Source organism: Musca domestica, unplaced genomic scaffold (genome assembly GCF_030504385.1).
Source record: "Musca domestica strain aabys unplaced genomic scaffold, Musca_domestica.polishedcontigs.V.1.1 20, whole genome shotgun sequence".
Classification (NCBI taxonomy): Eukaryota; Metazoa; Arthropoda; class Insecta; order Diptera; family Muscidae; genus Musca; species Musca domestica.
Genome location: NW_026712250.1, coordinates 783,993 through 805,855, shown reverse-complemented (window position 1 = coordinate 805,855; position 21,863 = coordinate 783,993). Strand labels below are relative to the sequence as shown.

Sequence of the window (21,863 nt, the reverse complement as noted above, 5' to 3'; positions counted from 1 at the left end):
AATAAATCTCTCCCTCTCTCTCTCTCTCTCTCTCTTTACTTTAGCAAATCGGTGTAAAACAAGGCCGTGCCATGGAAAAATTAAAAATGGCCCATAGCAAACAAGTCGAGGAATTTAGTACTGATGTACAAAAGGTACTAAACGACACACTGCCGCAGAACGACACAGTAGCAAAGTAGATCTGCCTCTATGTAATGCTATAAACTAAACTAAACAAAAAGAACAAACAAAAAAAAGAAACACATAACAAAGTAGTGACATCAACTAGACTATCACCATCATCATCCAACAACATCAAGAACTCATTGAGAGAGCTCCATGTGTAATTTAATTATTCTATTGTTTGATAATCAAAATCATTATTACGCTCTCCACAAAAAAGCACGTAGTGTTAAAGTGATACAGAAAAAATTATTTGAAGTAATTTTTTATTTTTATTTAAGTATTTATTCAATATTTGTATCATATAATTTGTGCATCTTGAAGAGAAGATTTTCTATTCATATCCCTGAAAGTATGCAACAAAAATTGCATTTTTTACAATAAGAGTCTTGAAGGATTAAAAGATGAGATAAATTAATAGGAACCAAACATTTCTGAGTAAAATCACTTTCCTGAGAACTCCCAACTACCACAGGTTACAAAAAAAAAAAAAACATAATTGTCTATTGGTTTACGCATAGATTCCAAACATTGTCTAATTGCGAAATGCACTTCCTTAGTGTAGCATTCTAAAGGCCAAGAAAGGGATTTGCTGTATGTGTTTTATGTCGATGAGACCTGTTTTTCTTATCTAGCGAAGGTTCCGATGCATTGAAAACTTTTAAAATTTCGAATAAAATTTAACAAATTTTGAATAAACATTTTCCGATTTTAAAATTAGGTATTTTAATGATTTTCGCCACATTTTTTCCACGGATTTGTCTAAAAAAATTGGTATTTGTAGGTCATAATGGGTCCTAATTCGTGTGGCGAAACATTGTATGTATAGGTCCAGGCTTTGGTATAGCCCCCCTATAATGGTACATCCCAATTTTCGGTCTGGTGGCGAAACATTGCATGTATAGGTCAAGGATTTGGTATAGTCCCCATATAACGGTACCTCCCGATATTCGGTATTTTGATGATTTTTACCACATTTTTTCACGGATTTGTCTGAAAATTGGTATTTGTAAGTCATAATGGGTCCTAATTCGTGTGGCAAAACATTGTATGTATAAGTCCGGGATTTTGTATAGCCCCATATAGCAGTACCTCCCGTTATTCAGTATTTTGATGATTTTTGCCACATTTGCCATGAATATGTCTTAAAATTGGTATTTGTGGGTCATAATGGGTTCTAATGTTTCCTTTACTCTTAAGTGGAGGGTACTCCATGTTTTTTTACTTGTTCAACTAAGAGCCTGCTATTTCATACTTTGGAAAATTAATTAGGCCAAGAATGTGTCACATTTCAATACTCGATATAAATTGACAGACGGCCCAATGAATTAATTAATTAATTTTTAGATCCGAGAACGTCTTCCTTTTAAAAGAATTTGATAGTAGTATTTAGTTTAGTAGTATTTTAATTGTTTACTGTTGGTCTGTTTCAGAACTGCAAGAAGGTAAAATTATCGAAAAAAAATTGAAAAACTAGTAGATTCTTGCAGGTTCTGGAGCAGACCATGTATCTAGAAATTACAAGTAGATAGATGGCTAACATTATTATTTGAAAACATATTATATGACTATGCTTTTCCATATTTTTACAGCTCTTAGATATGTACAAAGTGGAAGAAGAAGCCTATAAACTTCACGGAAAATCAGAATTCTATGCCTAGGATTTGCCAACTGAGGATATCCAACAGAATACGCCAAAACAACAATAATATTATATTTTCAAACAGAACAGAGTTGCAGTTTTATAATATTTCACAACAGCGGGGACTCATGCATGCAAAAAAAAACCAAACGGAGAGTATTTTTCTATTCCAGAGAGAGAAAGAGAGGAGAGCAACATTTTGGTTATTATTGTTCTTTCCTTTGCAAAAGGTAAACAAAAACATTTGGCTTGACACCCAAACCAAACCAAAACAAACAAACCAACAAACAAAAATGCAATCGAAATATTAATTTCTAAGAGAACAATGTTTAAGAAAAATATTAAATATATAAGTTAAACAGTAAATGAAAAAGAAATAATTTATTTAATATCAATAAGTTTAATGAAATATTAAAATAGCCATAAGGAAAGTTAAAATAAGTTTAACAAAGAGAAAGAAAAAATAATAAATAATAATAATGATAGATATTTATTAAACAAAAAAGAAACTTAAATTAAACTGTTAATATTTAAAAATTAAACTATAAACAAAATAAATATTTATTATAAAACAAATGAAAACAAAAACAACCACAACAACAAATAGTTTGTATTTTTCAATATTAACAGGCTAACAGAGATAAAAAAACATGAAAATTCCAAACAAATATACACCGATTATACAAAATTAAAAATATTTATATGAACATAAATAATAAAAATAATGAATAAATCTAAGCAAGGAATCTAGTCAAATTTATAATAATAATAACAATGATGAAACTTATCTAAAAAGTAATAAAATAAGATTAATAACAGTATTTTAAATGAGAAAAAAAAAACAAGATTTAACAAAAAAAAGTATCCCAAAGAGTTTCCGTTTAACCACCTATTAAGAGATTGCCTAGCCCCATTTCTGATACTGCAAGCCCATCTGCTGCGGAGCAGAGTAAATAAACCACATGACATGAAATGGGGTTGAGTGATTCTTTAAAATAATACTAAAAAAAAACAATTAAATAATACAAAACGAAAAGTCGATCAACCATCACATGCATTGCCATTCGAAGAGATGTAATTTAAAGGTAGACAAATTGGAAACAAATGTCAAAGTTAACAATTCCATTTGCTGAACTAGTTTTATGACTTTAATCGATAAGGGTGTTGTGGAATTTCTTTCCAAGATTATAAATTGACAGAGACTTTGCTGATATTCCTTTATTAGAATTCCCAATTTTTGAAAAAGACGTTGTACAAATTTTGGAATAAAAAATGACCAACTTAGGAAATATTTCAAAGGGTATATTTAACGTCTATTTGTTTTTTAGATCGAAAGACATACTTTCGTCAAAAACTCAGTCCCCTTTCAAAGAATTAGAAGTATAAGATAAGACAAGACAGAGTCAAAATGTGGCAACCCTGTGAAAATACCTCTGTTGTTATGATACCATAACAACATACTTACCAATGTTAACTGATTTAAAACGCCAAGGAAATATCCAAATTTTTGGAAAGGTCGATGAGAAAGAATTTTGAAACCACATTTTTGAATTTTTCAAACCTTTATTTGTCAATCGTTTCTATAATTGTGGTTTTTATAGTCATGAGCTGTTACTCTATGTTTTTTTAGAAACGAACCTTTTGCTCAACATGCATTTTGTCTAGTCTTTACCATTTTAGGTCTTTGCCCATTTCTTACTATTCCTCTAAAGCAGATTCCATACAAAATTCAATGATTTTCCATTCTCCTCCATTTTTTTATTGTACTTTGTGCACATTATCCAAATCGATTTCAGTACCAACCATTACCAACCGCGGTCCCCCTATCCTGCAATAAGCATATTTCTTGGAATAAGGCAATGCATGTTTTTTTGAGACTTTTTGTTTTTGTGAGAGTGTGTGCGTGAGTTTTTTATTACAATCAATAACTAACACTAACACGATTTTTCATAAGCAAGAGAAAATACACTGAGAAAAAATTCTTCCGTAAATAAAGAGAATTGTTTTTAACAGAAAAAAGCATTTATTTTTCAGATAACTAAAAAGATAAAACTAAACACAAATTTAATTAAACAAGGAAGGAGGCAAACAAAAAAAAAACAACATTTTGAAAACAAGAACTCAAACCGATATACATATTTACACCCATTCTTAACTTGTTATTTTTTGGCAACTTTTCAGATATCAGTGTTTTTTTTCAGAGTGTGGCTTGTTAGAAATGCAGTCGCTCAAAATTGGGATTGAGTTTTCAGATTAATTTGAAAAAAAAGTTGGGTTTGGCTGAAATATAAACCATGGCTTCACCAGGGTTTCAAAAACCTTTAAAACATAATGTCATTCTTCTCATACACTTGGATTTTGTGCGAAGATATGATTAAAACGTCATGATTCGTATATATTCCAATATCTATCGTTTTTCTAGTGGCTTTAGCGTCATACATACACTGGTGGCCAAAACTAAAGCAAGTAAAATCGCAAAGCCAATAAATGCCCTGTAACGTTTACAAAAATAAACAAATCGTAATTATTTTTCCAGTTTTAAATGAGGTACTTTATTCACTTTCAAAAAATACATTAAAAATAAAAACACAAAAATAATTTGGAATGAAAAATAATATATGGAAAACTAAAATGACCCAATTTTTGCTTGGTCAAAACTAAAGCAACTTTTTGATTTTTTATTTCAAAATAATAAAAAATGTTGGCTACACTGATATTTTATTTTTTTGGAAAAAAAAACTCGTTTCCACTAATAAATAAACAGAAAAACAATAATAATAGAACTCAGCCAGTCTATTCGGAAACAAATCAGTTCACAGTTATGCTTAAAGCTTTCTAAAAAAATAAAGAAAAAATAATAGAAAACATTGATAAAGGAAACCATAATAATTTGCTACTTGAAACCAAAACAAGAAAAAAAAAGTAAAACTTGGATTAACTTTTATATGTGATACATAATTCTAATATTTCTAATTTAATAAACAAAAAAACCAAACAGAAAATAATAATTTTGAATTAAAACCAAAAAAAAAAAGAATAAAGCAAATAAATACTTTCTATACTCTATAATTTACTTTTAATAACACATTGTATTTGTATTGTTTTCTAAGAAAAATAAAAAAATACAACAACAACAAGAAATTACTAAATGAAAACAATAAAAATATAACAAAACAACAACCTGCGCTGCGTATGAACTTATGAAAAATCCAAATACCAAAACATATATGAAAAAAAAATATTTTCTTTAATTAAGAAAACAAAAGATTAAAGAAAATTATTTTCCCAACTTTATAACAAAAAACAAAATCGAGGAAATCAACTAAACAACAACAACATTTCCTCATACTTTTCATTTAATATAAACGAATTTTTGCTTCAGGGCAATTAAAAAAAAATAAAAACCAAAAAAAAAAAAAACATAACTCGCATATAAACCAAAATGTTTAATTTAATATTTTCCATATTTGTTTTTCTTCTTTTGTTCCTATCAATTATCAATGAATTAAACATTAAAACTTAAAATATGAACTCATTGTAAAAGTTACAAGCAAAACATAATATCGAAAATCAATTTATTTAGTTTCATAAGCTTATCAAAAAGGTATTATAAAGAAAGTCAAATAAATTAAAAAAAATTAAAAAAACCAAAAATGGCAAGACGAATCCCTCTCAGAAAACATAATCTATTGTAAAGGCAAAACAAGAAAAAGTTAGAGAAAAAATTAAGAAACCAATGAAAAAAAGAAAATATATTCCAAAAAAAAAACTACAAGTCTTTCATTTTATAAAATTAGAAAAACTCAAAAAATTTTCCTAACCAAAAGAAATTTGGGGTTTCGCTGAGGTCACACATTACAATTAGCAGACCGACCGATGTTTGGTATAACTTATGGCCTGTTCCAATAAAAAAGATAAGGTAGAGCTTCCAGCTGATTACATTTTTTTTCTAATGGTACCCGACTCCAGACGGAATCATGGTAGAAAAATAGAAAAATGTATCAACGATTGGGAACATTCATATGTCAAAATTTTTAAATTATTTTCAAATATAATATAATTCAACATTTTCAATTCCAAAATTGGTTTGACAGTTCATTGTCCCAGCAGCTGCGTCGATGCGTCTACCTATATTCTTCTACCATGGACGGAATCCCTGCTTAAACTTGCAAGCAATCAGCTGATTTCTCAATAAAAAGAATGAATCATGGTAGAAGATGTCAAAATATTTAAAATTTTTTGTCAAAAATAAGTAAAAGGTGACATGTTTTCTTATACAATGCAAACCGGATGTTGTTCTGATATGCATTTTTCAATAATTTTTACAATTCTCAATAATTTTTCATTCAACATTTTCAATTCTAAAATCGGTTTGACAGTTCATTGTCTCAGCAGCTGTGCGATGCCCCTACCTTTATTCTGCGACCATGTGTTAATCATATAAATATTTGGTATTTCGTGCATTGAGAGAATTGAGTGAATTGATTTGAGCTCTCTCACAGCATGAACGGCATCTGTTGAAACGTTTTTTTACAAAGATAGCAGATGAGACAACTTTTAGGCTAAACTTTTCTTTATCTATGCTTCTAGTAACAATTTGCAACAATTGTTAAAAATGTTAGGCTAACCAAACAAAAAATAATTACATTTGTCTCCTTCTTAAATGTCTATTTCAAAAATATGTCAGAAGTGACTTGGCCGTTATTTGTTTTAGTTTTCATTTGAAATCAAAAGCTTAAATACGCTTTGAGCAAATCTAATCAGCTGTTCAACTCACAGCTGTTGAAAAGCTCTGTGACGTAGATGTCTGGCAAGAAACAGCAAAACAGTGAATACCAAAACAAAAAACAGAGATATCCCATCCCTCTAACTGGAAACAACACAAACAAAATTTAGTTTCTTCACATAGCGACAACAACTAGCCTTAGAAAAATGTCATCCTTTGGCCAAGAATTTGAAAAGATATGGCCCACAACTGATACTCCGCTTCGGCTCAGTAATTTCGGTAAAAAACTGCTGAAGCTATGCGAAGATATAAAGAAGCCGGAACAAAAAGAAATTGATATGAATGCATTCAAACTGAAATCATCGAATTTTCCCTTGGAGGTAATTATGAACAAGAAGGAAAGGAGAGATTTTAAGAAGCTCCATTCCAATATGTTTCTGCTTTCAGTTCGGTACTAATACATGCCGCATTATGAGTCAACCCAAGGACCGCTACCCCAACATACAGAAACAAATTGTCTCGGCATATCCCTTGGTCCACGAAAGAGTCCTACAATTGTATCTGGATTTTTTGGAGCACAAGTGTCAATACGGTAGGTAAGACCACAGAAAATAGGTAATTTCCCCCGTTGAAAAAGATAATTTCACAATTGTTGGTATATACCCCATACACAAACAAACAAACAAACGAATTGCGAGCATATAAACAAAATGAATTATATTTCAATGAGAGTTGTTTAACGGTAAGAGTAACCATGGGAAAGGGAAGTCAATGTGAGAGCGCGAGAGAAATGTAATGAGTTGCCAACCTTCTCTAGTCGTTTTGCAGTAGGGGTATTTTACTGAATATGCAAGCAGAGTCAAATGAACATATAGATGACAGAATGGTATCACCGTTTATCTTTCAAAAAACATATCAGACCAACAGATTTCAGGGGTTTCAGTGATAATACTCAGTCAGTCAAATTTAAAGGTTTAAAAAAATCAAAAATATAAAACAATGAAGTTAAATTCATAGAAATGCCGGTATGTCGACTATCTTCTTCAGCATGTTGGCTATGTAAAGACTTGCTGGGAGCCACCTGGAATGAGAAAGCAAACCAAACATTCCCTCGTCTATATATTTATTAAACTATGACATTTTTGTTATTTACCAATATTTCAATAACATTTCCACCACCTTTTTAGGCAACGCCATTGAGAAAGAAATCTATCAAAATCTCACTTTAACCGGTCTAGTTCAGCGCCTTTTAAAACAGCGCTGTGCTAGTTTCTTTGGCAAAAATGACAAGTACCTATTGCTGACCTCCGAACGTGGATGTAGTGGTTTTATGGATGTTGGCACAACAAATGAAAAACCACCACTGCTCCTGAAGAATGTCTTGAGCTATGATGAAATCAAGGTACGCCTTTCATCTATGTTATAATTTAAATACAAAAATACAATGCTTTTTATTTAAGCTCTCCGCCTTGCTATCGGTATCCTCGTATTCGGAATTAATCAACAATGGCAATCGTCAAAATTGTGGAGTTATTGAAAAAAATAAATCCCTTATAGAACGAGAAGGTGTTGTCATTGGATTAATTGGCGCCCGATTGACAAGAAGAGATGTTATGGAATTCCAAGACATTGTAATTGCCAAAACCCAAAATACCAAAGAAAATGGCTACGGCTTCCCATTGGACGAAGAGCCCGATAACAGACCAAAAGATTATCGCCAAATTTGGAAGAAATTCTACGAAGAGCCTGATTTTCTCTTCGATGATGTAAAAAAGGACGACAAACGATTTGGCACAGCGAAAAATCAAAATGACATTTTTGATAATCTGCTGATGAAGAAACGTTACACGATCTCGTTTGACACTTTGTTATTGGAGAGCAATGCCCGTGCAAAGGCAGCTGGTAAACAGGCCTATGTTCATGTTGTGGGCATTGGTTTAGGTGTGTGGAAGGCTGCCGAACATCAGGAAAAGATCTTTTTGGAAACATTCAGTCAACGTATAAAATATCTTCTGCCGAAATTGGAAAACATTGATGTGTTACATTTCTCCTGGTTCCATTTGAGTGAATGGGGTGATCTGAAGAATGGTAAAGTTTTTAAATCGGACACCCATCCTTCGGGAGGTATAAAATGTTTCATATCGAAAAGAAATCCAGCCGACAAACTTAGTACCCCAGAGACGGAAAATATGCTTTTAATTATTTCCTATGCCTGGGATGGCAATGCCTTGCCTGGCAATGAATTTTGGATGGTAAGTATCCCATGGGAGGATATTTATGGAGGCGTGACGATTTGATTTGTTCCTTTTTTCAGAAAATGTTAAAATCTACTGGCGATTCTTCTACAGCCTGCAGTACCCTAATAGCAGAGCTGCATAATCCTCACATAAATTCGGAATGGGTAAATGGTGATAATTTGCATGTGGCCAGTGAGGAATATGGAATCATACATATTGCCGATTATGCGAAGAAGAAACTACAGGATTAGATATGCAATAAATGTGTGTGCATGACCCCAGACCCACCTGTGCAATGGACAATGTTTGTTATATGTTAAAGACGTGCAATATATACAAAAATATTTTTATTTTATTAATAATTTTTTATTTTATTAATAAATTTATGTAAATAAACATATTGATGATATTTTAAGCAGATGAGAGAACAAGTGACTTTATTTACAGAGAGAGAGAGAGAGGGAAGATTTTAATTTGTAAAACTCAGGGACTTGTTACTGTTTAAGGGTGTATTTATTGGAGGCAGTAGAAGAAAAATTTAGTACCCTCTATTTATAGAAGAACTTGCTTAAATCCTATATATGTAAAAGAAGTTATACACATATGCCTGGTGAAAGATTTTTTAAATAACACCTATGTACGATTTATTTTCACATCGAACGTTTATGGTGTACAAATATCCAGTACACACACCTCTGCACATAGGAATCCTGTGTGAGTATAAGGTATAGAGTGTAATCAGTCAGTAATGGCCATTATTGCCTCGAGATATTCATTCGATGTTTCCTCTCTCTATCTCTCTCTCTCTCCACCAAATCATGAAAGAGCTTACCATAAACGAAACAAATGATTTTATGCAACAGTATCAATGTTAATCAAACACATTTGTGCATTAATATAGTGGCATTCATTTATTAAAACACGACAAATGGGAATGAAGAGAGAAAGAGAATATGTGGCTGTGTGTAATTTTTCGTTCGAGTCTGCTCATAACTGGTGTAAACATCATGTAAACATGCCTCATCGATATATTGCTATTTTCGCTTGCACTTGCAGAACAACGAGGTTAAAGGTCACAACGTAAAACGGACACACAACGCACAAAACAAATTTTATTTTTCATCAGAAAATACTTTCAAATAAGAGGGAAAGTATGTCTAAGTTTGGTCCTGAATTCGATCAGATTTGGCCCAGAGTCGGCACTCAACTTATGCTAGGAACACAATTGGAGCGAGCGACGAATTTCGCCCTACGCGGCGACAAAATGAGCCGCGAAAATTCGTCGTATGGAACACAATACCCACGAAATTATAAAACAGCTGATGAAGTTGTTTACTTTTTGCTCATTTGTTGACTACAATGAATTATACAAGAACACATAATTCTTTACGTTCTCTATTATAATTTCACTTATGTCCATCTTCTCTATTATAAATTCACTGATATCCATCTTCACTCAGGCGCAAGTACACAAATAAATAAACAAATTAATTATGTTTTTTTATACGAGTAACAGATAGTAGAGTGACCATAACAAATTTTAAAGTAAAAAGTAACTTTATTTACTAAAACACATAAAATTCGTACAAGTATGGCCACCTTGTACTGTTTTGTTCGCCGGTCGCCGGCGTATGAAATAGAAATAAAGCTAATTGAGTTCGCGGCGACCGACGAAATTTTCGCCGGTGCCGTGATTGTGTGCACTTCCATATACACATATGTGTTTTATTTTTGACGACGAACATACGCCGCGAAAAAATTCGTCGTTCGCTCCAATTGTGTTCCTAGCATTAGATTAACAGAATTCGGCAAGAAGCTTTTAAGACAGTGTGAAAATATTAAAAAGCCGGAAAATGTCGATGTTGATATTGCGGCATTTATGAAGAAATCATCAGAATTTCCCTTGGAGGTAAACATATTATGTACTTATATCTCTATATAATCATGTAGTGGATGTTTTTTCTTTTTCTGAAAAATATGTAGTTTGGTTCTAATAACTGCAGGGTAATGAGTCAGCCCAAGGATCGTTACCAGAATATCAAGAAGCAAATCGCATCAGCATATCCATTGATCCATGAAAGGATGTTGCCATTGTATTTGGATTTCTTGGAATATAAATGCCAGTATGGTAAGACCAAATATCCATTATAAGGTAGAAGTCATGGCACAATTACAGAATGTAGAACAAAGCTATCGTCTAAATATAATATTTTTCTTTTAGAGTACTTATTCTGTCAAAACATATTCACAATTCATATGTGTGTGTACATTGCTTCGAATAAAAAATACAATAATTTACAATTATCTAAAATTCGCTTGCAAATTAAATGCATATAAATTGCACGGTTTTGGGATAAAATTGTATTGCACAACTATTTTTGATTCAATCTTGTGGAACAACCCCAACATTCCATTCTTATTTTGCGGGTTTCCCGAAATATAAGAATTTTGTTAAAAAAAAATAAACAAAACCAACTGATGCATATTTAAAAATCTATTTGACACTATAAGACTGCAGCACAGAGTTGTATTTTTCTAATTTTTTTTTTTGAAGTTGAACAACCTTTCTTATTGGGCCATGGTAAAAGTGGCTTTTATACAAATTGATCAATACAGTGCCCTAAAGAGATAAAAAAAATTTACAATGCTTCGCATTAAATACTCTATTCAGATCTTGGCTACTGTTTATTTTCTTGATTTTTATTTACAGGTCATCCAAAAGAAAAAGTTCTCTACAAAAATATGTTTTTGGAGGCTTTTGTGCAACGTTTGCTGACCAAACGATGTGTACTCTTTGCTGATCCCGAGGATGCTTACATGTTGCTCAATGGCAGATCTGGCTACGGGGATGATTACGATTTAATTGGAACTGATGAAGAACAAGAACCATTGGTTTTAAGCACTTGCCTGTCCTATGATGAAGTCAAGGTGAACACGCTTTAGCGCCCATTGTAAATCCGCCGACAAGCTTACTTTTCTGTTTAGCTTTCAGCCTTCCTTTCAGTCTCATCCCACAGCGAACTAATCAACAGTGGTACTCGTGAAAATATGGCAGTTATTGAAAAGGATCTGAGCAAAATTGAACGTGAAGGTGTGGTTATTGGTCTAATTGGTGCTCGTTTCCAGCGACCATTTGTTATGGACTGTCAGGACATTTTGATTAACAGCGAACAAAATGTCGAAGAAAGTGGCTATGGTCCCCGAAGTTCTTCCTTTTATTTACTTGCAAAGAGACATTGCGCAGAAGAAAACCGCCCCGAAATAATAGCGGCCATAGAATATCGTAAAATTTGGGAGGCATTTTATGAAGATCCTAGTTATCTGCATCGCAATGTCAAGAAAGACAATCACAGATTTGGTGATGTTTTGAGCTTTGATCCAACTGACATTTTTGACAATGTTGTAATGAAAAAACGTTTTACCATACCGTTCGACGCTTTGCTCTTGGAGGCCCAGTCAAGGGCAGCTCATTTAAATAAACAAGCATACGTGCATATTGTTGGTATCGGTCTGGGAGTGTGGCGTGCAGCAGTAAAACAGACGGACATTTTCTTGGAAACTTTTCACCAAAGAGTTCAACAGCTATTACCGAGGTTAAATAATATTGGCGTTTTACATTTCTCCTGGTTCGGAGTGGATCAATGCGGTGATTTAAAGCATAATGGTTTCATTACATCGTCAACACATCCACGCGGTGGCATAAAAACATTCCTATCAAATCGTAATCCAGCGGATAAACTTCATGCGCCAGATTTTTCCGATATGCTCTTGGTCATATTCTATGCCTGGGATGCTAATGCATTGCCGGGTAATGAATTTTGGAATCGATTGCTCTCAAAATGTTTTGTATTAAAATAACCTATCCAATTTCAGAAACAATTGGGTAACTCTAGCGACTCTTCAACGGCCAGCAGTACTCTGATTACAGAACTACATAACGGTCACATCAATACGGAGTGGGTGTGCGGTGCAAATCTTCACATAGCAAGTGCTGAACATGGTGTCATTCACATCAGTTATTACGCGAGGAAAACCAATGGAGCAAATACATGATTTGAGAATTGGTGGATAGGAAGTAAAAAACTTTCAACAATTTTTTTAGTGTAAATCTGATTCCAATTATTTGTTTTTAAGCATCATTTTATTTTGTCGTATCAAAATATTTGTTATGAATAACGTCACCACGTCACCATATTAACATGATCCTGTTATCGGTGACGCCTCTCTTTCCCTGGGAATATTCTTGCATTGCAAACGCCTTTTTATAAGGCATTGCTGCCGTCGCTTTGAAATAGTAGAATGTAATGTTTGATATATATAATATTCTAATTTGAACTTTCTTTAAACCAATACACATATTTAATCGCATCTCCTAACAAAATCTCTCAAATTATAAATTTGATTACCATTTTTGTTCAATTATCCCCAGCTTTGGAAAGATCTCATAGTCTGGCAACTCTATATCACACATTTGGCATTAGGTTTGCCTTTCTACCATGGTAGAAGAATATAGGTAGACGCGTCGACACAGCTGCTGGGGCAATGAACTGTCAAACCAATTTTGAAATTGAAAATGTTGAATGAAAAATTATTTAAATTTGTAAAAATTCTTGAAAAACGCGAATTATAATAGCCCCCGAAATACGTATTATAAGAAAACATATAAAAATATACTTATATTTGAAAAACATTTAAATTTTTTTTGACATATCAATGCTCTCAAGCATTGATGCATCTACCTGTATTTTTCTGCCACGCTTTCTACTAAGATCTATTCAGTAAGTTTTCTTCTTGGAGTATAAGAACGAGTTTTCTCTTTCAATATAGACTTATTTAAAAAAAACAATAGATTTTCTTGTCTTAAATTATGCAGTAAATCTAGAAATATTTTCATTATTTTGGCCATTTATTTCAATTTTTCCTTGGAAATTCACTTTTTTCCTACAATAACCAAAAACACTTCAATTTTGTCGCACGCCAAATCGTAAGTATTACCTTTTTCTCACAGCTGATTTACTTTTGCTTTAGCTGTCAAATATACAATGTCAAAATGATACAGGTAGTCATCTACCCATTGTACAAACAAACATAAACGTCTTATCAATCGGAAAAGCAACAATTCATTCATTCATTCTCACTTCCAAGTTCAAAGCGCGCACACGGCGAACGCCAGATCAAAGTTAATATAAATTATAAAATAATTTCATCATAATTCAAATTCAGATCCTAAGAAAATACAATGTCAATTTTCGGTCCTGAGTTCGATCAAATCTGGCCAAAAGCCGGTTCTGCTTTGAAATTGACTGAATTCGGTAAAAGGCTTTTGAAGCAATGCGAAAATATTAAAAAGCCGGAAAATGTCGATGTTGATATTGAGGCATTTATGAAGAAATCGTCCGAATTTCCTTTGGAGGTAAGCCTGGAAGTGAAACCCTTAAATTAAATAATTATAATTGGATTCTTCTCCTGAACAGTTTGGGTCTAATAACTGCAGGGTGATGAGCCAACCCAAGGATCGTTACCCCATCATTAAGAAGCAAATTTCATCAGCATATCCAGTAATCCATGAGAGGGTGTTGCAATTGTATTTGGATTTCTTGGAATATAAATGTTTGTATGGTGAGTCAATATGTAGTAGTCAAACCACAGTTCATGCCTGAATTGATTTGTTGCGCACAGAAAGTAATTTTTATGTACATGCCTACACATAGGTTTTTTGTTTGTTTATACGCAGGTACTTTGTTTATAACTTTGTGATTCACAATAGTAGCAGAGTAATGTGGCGTTTCCACTGCACTTGATTCGCTCTCTATTCGTTGTTTGACCCTTAACTATGAAAAAACTACTTAATTCTTCACACAAAATTTCCTGAGCGAACAATCATATTTGTACATTGTTCAAATCAAATCACTCTCAGAACAACGAAAAAATATGTCCCATCCCTAACAAATGAGAGCATTTATCGAAAAAATTAATTATGACATTAAAAATTGAAAATAGAAAAATTTAATGAAATTTTGAAAAATTTTGGGAAGACTGAAATTTATGAATGAAAACTACAATGTAGAATAGCGTATGTACATTCAAACGAAAGTAAATTTTGTTTTCTCTCTCATCCGAGGTACGCATTTTGTCCACGAGTTGAAATTACCACAGAAAACAGGAAACAAAAGAGGCAATATTTTCAGAATGTTTGTATCGGCAGAAAAAATGTTTGACAAGTGTCTCTCAAGCAGAATTTAAAAATAGAAAAATACAAAAATATGTTCAAAATGTCAACATTTACACAAAAAATTGGAAACGTGAATGAAAATTATAAAATTAATGTTTTAATAAATCTTTGGGAGAAAAATAATCATTTCTTCTATCCATATTAGTGAGAATTTAATGTATTTTAGTATAAATTCCCATTAAAATCAACAAACAAAATTTTGAAAAAAAGGAATTATTTTACTATGAATTACGAATCGTGCCGTATGAACGGGTTAATTCGTGTACCTAATTCTGAGAGCGAACAACGTTGTTCGGTTTCCAATGGAAACATGCTATAAATTATTCAAATTTTGTTTAATCAAAGTTTTATTTATTTATCAATTTTGAATTCCATATCGATAAACTGCCATCAATTTGTGCACATTTTTTCAGGAAATTCAATTGAAAAAGAAATTTACCATAACTTAAGTTTAAGCCAGTTCATACAACGTCTATTAGAAAAGCGTTGTGCAAGTTTCTTGGGCCGAAATGACAAATTCTTGTTAATCAGCGGTCGACGTGGTTGTGGCGGTTTCAGAGATGTGGGAACGACAAAAGAAAAACACCCATTATTACTGAAACATGTTTTAAGCTATGATGAAATAAAGGTAAACCATGAAATCTATGTAGAATTGATATCAAAAACTTATCACATATTTTAGCTTTCAGCACTTTTGTCCGTTTCCTCGTATTCGGAATTGATAAACAATGGCAATCGCCAGAATTGCGGAGTTATTGAAAAAAATAAATCTCTTATAGAACAAGATGGTGTAGTGATGGGTTTAATTGGTGCCCGACTTAATCAACCAAATGTTATGGAATTTCAGGATATAATTATCACAAAAACACAAAATGTTGAAGAAAATGGTTACGGTTCTACACCTCATCAAAATTCCAATAATAACAGAGTCAGATATCGTAAAATATGGCGAAAATTTTATGAAGAATCTGATTTCCTATTCACATCTATAAAAAAGGATAATCGCCGCTTTGGACCAACAAAATGCCCAGACGATGTTTTTGACAGTTTAATGATGAAGAAACGCTACACAATGTCATTTGACACTCTATTACTGGAGAGCAATGAACGTGCCAAACGTGCAGGTCAACAGGCATATATACATGTTGTTGGAATTGGTCTGGGAGTCTGGAATGCTGCGGAGCAACAGGAGAAAATATTTCTGGAAACATTTACACAGAGAGTAAAATATTTATTACCAAAACTCCAGTGCATAGACGTTTTACATTTCTCTTGGTTTCAATTGAATGCGTGGGGTGAACTGAAAAATGGCAAGCTTTTCAAATCGGAAAATCATCCTTCAGGTGGCATTACATGCTACATATCAAAACGAAATCCAGCAGATAAACTAAAAACATGTGACAATAAAGCCAGAATCTTGATTATTTCATATGCATGGGATGGCAATGCTTTGCCAGGCAATGAATTTTGGATGGTAAGTATTCGTTTGCCTTTGGAAAGATTTTCTGAGTTTGAAAGACATTATTGTTTTTATAGAAAATGCTGAAATCGACTGGAGACTCCTCCACTGCCTGTAGCACTCTTATAACAGAACTCCACAATCCCCACATTAATACGGAATGGGTGAATGGAGACAATTTACACATTGCCAGTGAGAATTATGGTGTGGTACATATTGCAGATTATGTAAAAAATACAAAACCAGACTAAGTCCAATCTATAATAAAAAAGGTGAATTTTATGGAAAAATGAGACTACAATTGAAAAAAAAAGTGAAAACTGTATATCAACGTAATCTTAATTCTCGGCCAGCGAGAATTATGGTGTCATACATATTGCAGATCATTTTTAAAATACAAAACCTGGTTAACCCTCTTAAAAAATAATAAAACTGTAATTTTTATACAAGACAAATACTTCTTATTTTTTTATGGAAGTAGTGTTTAAACAGTTCCATAGGATATTAGCTCTGGGTCCTGAATTTCGTATACGCATTTGAAATATTACTTGTATGTTGGGCAATTAATTAACAGTACATCTTTCAAATATGGTCCTTATTAAAATTCAAATTGATAACAGTTAACCCAATGATTATTAGGTCATTCCAAAGAAAAGGATCTCTACCAAAATATGACTTTGGAACAATTTGTACAACGCTTGCTAACCAAGCGCTGTGTGGCATTTGTTGGCCCCATGGATTCATATATGCTGATCAATGGCAGAGTTGGATATGGTGTTGACTACGATCTTATTGGCACCGACGAAGAAAAAAATCCACTGATACTTAGCAACTGTCTGTCCTATGACGAGGTTAAGGTGAGGACTAAAATAGCCATCGCAATTATAGATGTTATTCAACTTTTCTACGTTCTTAGCTTTCTGCATTTCTTTCGGTTTCATCGGATAGCGAACTAATCAATAATGGAAATCGTAAAAATATGGCGGTTATTGAAAAAGATCCAAACAAAATAGAACGGGAAGGTGTGGTCATTGGTCTAATTGGTGCTCGTTTCCAGCGACCGTTTGTGATGGATTATCAGGACATTATTATCAGCCGAGAACAAAATGTCGAAGAAAGAGGCTATGGTCCAAACAACTCCGTCCTTCAAACACTTAAAAAAATATTTGTTGACAAAAAGAATTATGACGAAAATATGCCTTGTAGAGAATATCGTAAGATATGGAAGAAATTTTATGAAGATCGTAGCTATCTCTACTGCAATGTCAAGAAGGACAACAAACGATTTGGTGATATTGAAAGTTCAAATTCAACGGCAATCTTCGATAATGTGGTTATGAAGAAGCGATTTACAATATCATTTGATACCCTTCTATTGGAGGCCCAATCAAGGGCGGCGCTTTTAAACAAACAAGCCTATGTGCATATTGTGGGTATCGGTCTGGGAGTGTGGCGTGCTGCTGTACAACAAACAGCAATTTTCTTGGAAACATTTCAACAAAGAGTTCTACAGCTACTACCGAAGTTAAATAATATTGGCGTTTTACATTTCTCCTGGTTCGGAGTGGACCAATGTGGTGATTTAAAACATAATGGTTTCATTGAATCGCCATCACATCCCCATGGCGGTATAAAAACATTTTTGGCAAATCGAAATCCAGCCGACAAATTAATGGAATCCAATTTTGGAAATATGCTTTTAGTTATATCCTATGCCTGGGATGCGAATGCCTTGCCGGGTAATGAATTTTGGCAGGTAATTATTCCATAATCTACTTTCGAGTTAATATTTAATTTGTAATGATTTTTTTTAGAAACACCTGGGTGATTCTAGCGATTCTTCAACGGCCAGTAGCACATTGATTGCAGAACTCCATAATGGTCACATTAATACCGAATGGGTGTGTGGTGGAAATCTACATATAGCAAGTCCTGAATATGGTGTCATTCATATAAGCGATTATGTGCATAATTTAAATTAACTAAAAGCGAATAATATACAGTGCAACAAAACAAATAGTACGTAAATGAAATTGTAACGATGTGTATGTAATAAAGGAAATCAATGTTTAACTAAATTATTTTGTATTTTGTTTCTTATAAACAAGTTCATAAAAGAAAAACTGAGTAATATCGCCTTTTTCATCCAGCATATCATCCATATGTTTATTTTTGCATTCCCACACTTTTATTTTACTAATTTTATTTACCCATCACTAGGCTATCCGCTTGAAAAAACGCTTTATAGGAGTTTAGGCCTCAGTGACTTTGTTCAGCGTCTATTGGATAAGCGTTGTGTCGCTTTTGTCGGTGACAGAGACTCCTACCTGCTGATGACGGGCCAACGAGGAGTGGGTTACAGCGATTATCCCCATATCGGTACTCCGCATGAGAAAGAACCTTTAACATTGAATACTTGTATATCGTACAGTGAAATCAAGGTATGTTGTCACACATCCGACACGAGACAGCTGGAAAAGTAAAAACAACTTGGCCATAGCTTTCAGCTTTTCTTTCAATTTCATCATCCACGGAGCTTTTAAACGATGGTAATCGACATAATGAGGGTGAATTTGAGAAGGATTTGAGCAAAATTGAACGACAAGGCATTGTAATGGGACTTATTGGGGCCCGTTTCGAAAGGCCCCGTTACATGGAATATGAGGATATAATCATTTCTTCACAACAAAATACAAAGGAAAATGGCTATGGTTATATTGACGATGACCCTTCTTCCACGTCACTGGAATCTTCCAAAGCCAATGTCGAATATCGTAAATTATGGCAAAAGTTCTATCAAGAAAAAGACATACTTTATGACCCAGCACTGGCCGATGGCAGTTCAAGATTCTACCAGTGTCCATCCAAAGAAATTTTCGACAATGTTTTAATGAAAAAGCGTTATGCCATAACCTTTGACACCCTGCTTTTGGAGGCCCAGAGCCGAGCTGAGAAATGCCAAAGGCAAGCCTATATTCACATTGTGGGCATTGGCCTGGGCGTATGGAAAAAAGTGGCGCACCAAAATAAAATATTTTTGGAAACGTTTTCTCAAAGAGTTCAGCACTTACTGCCAAAACTAAATAACATCGGAGCCCTGCACTTCTCCTGGTTCCATATGGACGAATGGCATGATCTGAAGCATAATGGACTTATAGAATCGTCAACACATCCGTTGGGAGGAATACATGTTTTTATGTCTAACCGAAATCCGGCCGATAAACTGAATGGCCAATTTGAAAATATGATGCTTGTGATTTCCTACGCATGGGATGGTAATGCCTTGCCGGGTAACGAGTTTTGGTTTGTGAGTATTTCGAATGTGAACAGAGGAGGAGAAATGATTTTCTTTAATTTCATTCTTTATTTTTACAGGGTTCGTTGTCGGGTTCCAATGATCCATCGACAGCGTGCAGCACCCTGATTTCAGAACTCCACAATCCACATATCAATACGAAATGGATATGTGGTGACAATTTACACATAGCTAGTGGTGAACGTGGTGCTATCCTTCACATTCGTGACTATGTTGAGAAAATATCTCAGCATTTATTGTAATTATCGAAACAATTATGTTATGAAAACTGAATGGAAAATGTTGTAAACAAATGACCAAAAAAAAAAAAAAATCTGTAAATAGGAATAAATATTTAATGCCCATTTTTATGTAAAACAACATAAACCTATTAAAATACGCATGTACACCTTAAAAATTGCAATAATATATTGATGATGAAATAAAATATTCCTTGTTCCCATTTCCCTTTTTAATTAAAAATTATTTAAAATATTGACAATATTTCCAAGTTTTGAATTTAAAATGTTTTGTAAACATGGATCCTCGATTTGTAACTGCGAGGGCATATAGAACATTAGTATCAATACTTAATAATTGTAGACCACATATGTCTGAGACGTCTAACTACTGGATACCAGTTTTTAACTAAAATAAAAAACCTTTTTAAGCATCAATTCCTTTCAATTTTCCCTTTTAGGCTCTAGCAAAGAGAAACAACTTTATGCCAATATGCCCTTAAATGATTTCATACAACGTTTATTAACGAAACCTTGTGTTTCTTTTGTGGGTTACATGGATGCCTATTTGTTACTGAGTGGAGAAACTGGGGCCGGTGATGCCTACAGCAACATAGGCAGCGAAAAGGAAAAGGAACCATTAACTCTTCAAAATTGTCTTTCTTATGATGAAGTAAAGGTAGGACCATATCAGCATATCCAATATCTACTTTAGATGCCTTATTAAATGTCTTCTTTTAGCTCTCGGCATTCCTCTCCATTTCTTCGTACAGTGAACTCATAAACAATGGAAACCGTAGAAATCGTGGAGTAATTGAAACAGATTACAATAATATAGAACGCGAAGCTGTGGTTGTGGGTTTAATTGGTGCTCGTTTTCAAAGGCCCTTTGTCATGGACTATCAGGATATTGTGATAAGCCACCAACAAAATACCATTGAAAGGGGTTATGGCCAGCCAAAAACATTTACTCTCTGGAACAGCATAAAATTCCATTTATTTTCAAAGAGAAGTCTCAGGGAAAAGCGTAAACTATGGGAGCAATTTTATGAGGAACCCACCTTACTATACCATCAAGTTTCAAGGGATAACAAGCGATTTGGTGATGTCTTTAGGCCGGGATCCCAAGAAATTTTCGACAATGTTGCTATGAAGAAACGCTACAGCCTATCCTTTGATACCCTTCTAATGGAGGCACAATCTAGGGCGGCCTCTGAAAATAGACAAGCCTATGTACATATAGTGGGCATAGGTTTGGGTACCTGGCGCATAGCCCCACAGCAAACGCAAATATTTCTGGAAACATTCGAACAGAGAGTAAAACACCTGTTGACAAAACTAAACAATATTGGGGTCTTACATTTTGCCTGGTTTGATCTGGATGGATGGGGCGAGCTGAGGCACGATTCTATTATTTCTTCCAAATCACATGCCTTGGGTGGTATACGTATTCGTATTGAAAATCGAAATCCGGCAGATAAACTCAAAGGAACGAAGTTTGAAAATATGTTACTTGTAATATCCTATGCCTGGGATGGTAATGCATTACCGGGTAATGAGTTTTGGTTGGTAAGTTGATAAAAATTTGTATATTTTATAATTTTTTAAAAAAAAGACTGCTTTCAGAAACATTTGTCTGGCTCTAGTGACTCGGCCACTGCCAGCAGTACCATAATAACCGAAGTTCACAATCCATTTATCAACACACAATGGGTATGTGGTGATAATCTTCATATAGCCACATCTGAGTTTGGAATCGTTCACCTAGGTGACTATGTAAAATATACTATTCAATGAGTAATATTCTAAAATAAACATAAACAATGTGTATATATATGTTAATAACAAAAAAAGGATAAATTTACTTTAAA

At 33.6% G+C, this 21,863-nt stretch overlaps 4 protein-coding genes across 14 annotated transcripts in view; all 4 read left to right on the top strand.

Moving 5' to 3' along the window:
* The window catches only part of LOC101890926 (1-phosphatidylinositol 4,5-bisphosphate phosphodiesterase), a 70,836-nt gene extending 68,254 nt beyond the window's left edge, over positions 1–2,582 (top strand). For 7 of the 8 annotated variants that reach the window (XM_059122313.1, XM_005177304.4, XM_059122311.1 and 4 more), the window contains 2 exons: positions 45–134; positions 1,755–2,582. In XM_059122313.1, coding sequence (XP_058978296.1) covers positions 45–134; positions 1,755–1,823 — 159 coding nt within the window. In that variant the 3' untranslated portion in view covers positions 1,824–2,582. Of the gene's footprint in view, positions 1–44; positions 192–1,754 lie in introns of all 8 variants that reach the window. The other variant, XM_059122314.1, reaches the window with a different exon arrangement.
* A 3,984-nt stretch (positions 2,583–6,566) lies between these two features.
* LOC101890751 (uncharacterized) lies at positions 6,567–9,187 on the top strand. Its single transcript, XM_005177301.4, has 5 exons — positions 6,567–6,910; positions 6,978–7,122; positions 7,718–7,932; positions 7,991–8,782; positions 8,845–9,187. Exons 1-5 carry the CDS (start codon positions 6,737–6,739, stop codon positions 9,016–9,018), a joined length of 1,500 nt encoding a protein of 499 aa, XP_005177358.2. The 5' UTR covers positions 6,567–6,736; the 3' UTR covers positions 9,019–9,187.
* A 597-nt stretch (positions 9,188–9,784) lies between these two features.
* On the top strand, positions 9,785–13,400 carry LOC101898761 (uncharacterized). The gene is made up of 5 exons (XM_059122253.1): positions 9,785–10,676; positions 10,751–10,895; positions 11,478–11,695; positions 11,753–12,575; positions 12,641–13,400. Exons 1-5 carry the CDS (start codon positions 10,647–10,649, stop codon positions 12,652–12,654), a joined length of 1,230 nt encoding a protein of 409 aa, XP_058978236.1. The 5' UTR covers positions 9,785–10,646; the 3' UTR covers positions 12,655–13,400.
* Positions 13,401–13,817: 417 nt separating this feature from the next.
* On the top strand, positions 13,818–21,814 carry LOC101898587 (uncharacterized). 4 transcript variants are annotated; one of them, XM_020040157.2, is made up of 5 exons: positions 13,818–14,180; positions 14,242–14,386; positions 20,454–20,671; positions 20,734–21,561; positions 21,619–21,814. In XM_020040157.2, exons 1-5 carry the CDS (start codon positions 14,007–14,009, stop codon positions 21,787–21,789), a joined length of 1,536 nt encoding a protein of 511 aa, XP_019895716.2. In that variant the 5' UTR covers positions 13,818–14,006; the 3' UTR covers positions 21,790–21,814. The 4 variants fall into 4 exon arrangements, with proteins under 4 accessions (XP_019895716.2, XP_011296475.2, XP_011296474.2 ...); XM_011298173.3 differs by lacking the exons at positions 20,454–20,671; positions 20,734–21,561; positions 21,619–21,814 and adding exons at positions 18,679–18,899; positions 18,959–19,765; positions 19,834–20,124 and having other exon boundaries at positions 13,820–14,180; XM_011298172.3 differs by lacking the exons at positions 20,454–20,671; positions 20,734–21,561; positions 21,619–21,814 and adding exons at positions 17,098–17,315; positions 17,375–18,214; positions 18,273–18,536 and having other exon boundaries at positions 13,822–14,180.
* The last annotated feature ends 49 nt before the right edge of the window (positions 21,815–21,863 follow it).

Excerpts from the sequence above, each read along its gene's own strand:
- LOC101890751 (XM_005177301.4), top strand. The coding sequence starts at position 6,737 with ATGTCATCCTTTGGCCAAGAATTTGAAAAGATATGGCCCACAACTGAT. Across the intron at positions 7,933-7,990 it reads TGAGCTATGATGAAATCAAG|CTCTCCGCCTTGCTATCGGT; the intron begins GTACGCCTTTCA and ends TTTTTATTTAAG. Across the intron at positions 8,783-8,844 it reads CTGGCAATGAATTTTGGATG|AAAATGTTAAAATCTACTGG; the intron begins GTAAGTATCCCA and ends TCCTTTTTTCAG.
- LOC101898761 (XM_059122253.1), top strand. The coding sequence starts at position 10,647 with ATGAAGAAATCATCAGAATTTCCCTTGGAG. Across the intron at positions 10,896-11,477 it reads GGAATATAAATGCCAGTATG|GTCATCCAAAAGAAAAAGTT; the intron begins GTAAGACCAAAT and ends TTTTATTTACAG. Across the intron at positions 11,696-11,752 it reads TGTCCTATGATGAAGTCAAG|CTTTCAGCCTTCCTTTCAGT; the intron begins GTGAACACGCTT and ends TTTTCTGTTTAG.
- LOC101898587 (XM_011298172.3), top strand. The coding sequence starts at position 14,007 with ATGTCAATTTTCGGTCCTGAGTTCGATCAAATCTGGCCAAAAGCCGGT. Across the intron at positions 14,181-14,241 it reads CGTCCGAATTTCCTTTGGAG|TTTGGGTCTAATAACTGCAG; the intron begins GTAAGCCTGGAA and ends TCTCCTGAACAG. Across the intron at positions 18,215-18,272 it reads CGGGTAATGAATTTTGGCAG|AAACACCTGGGTGATTCTAG; the intron begins GTAATTATTCCA and ends GATTTTTTTTAG.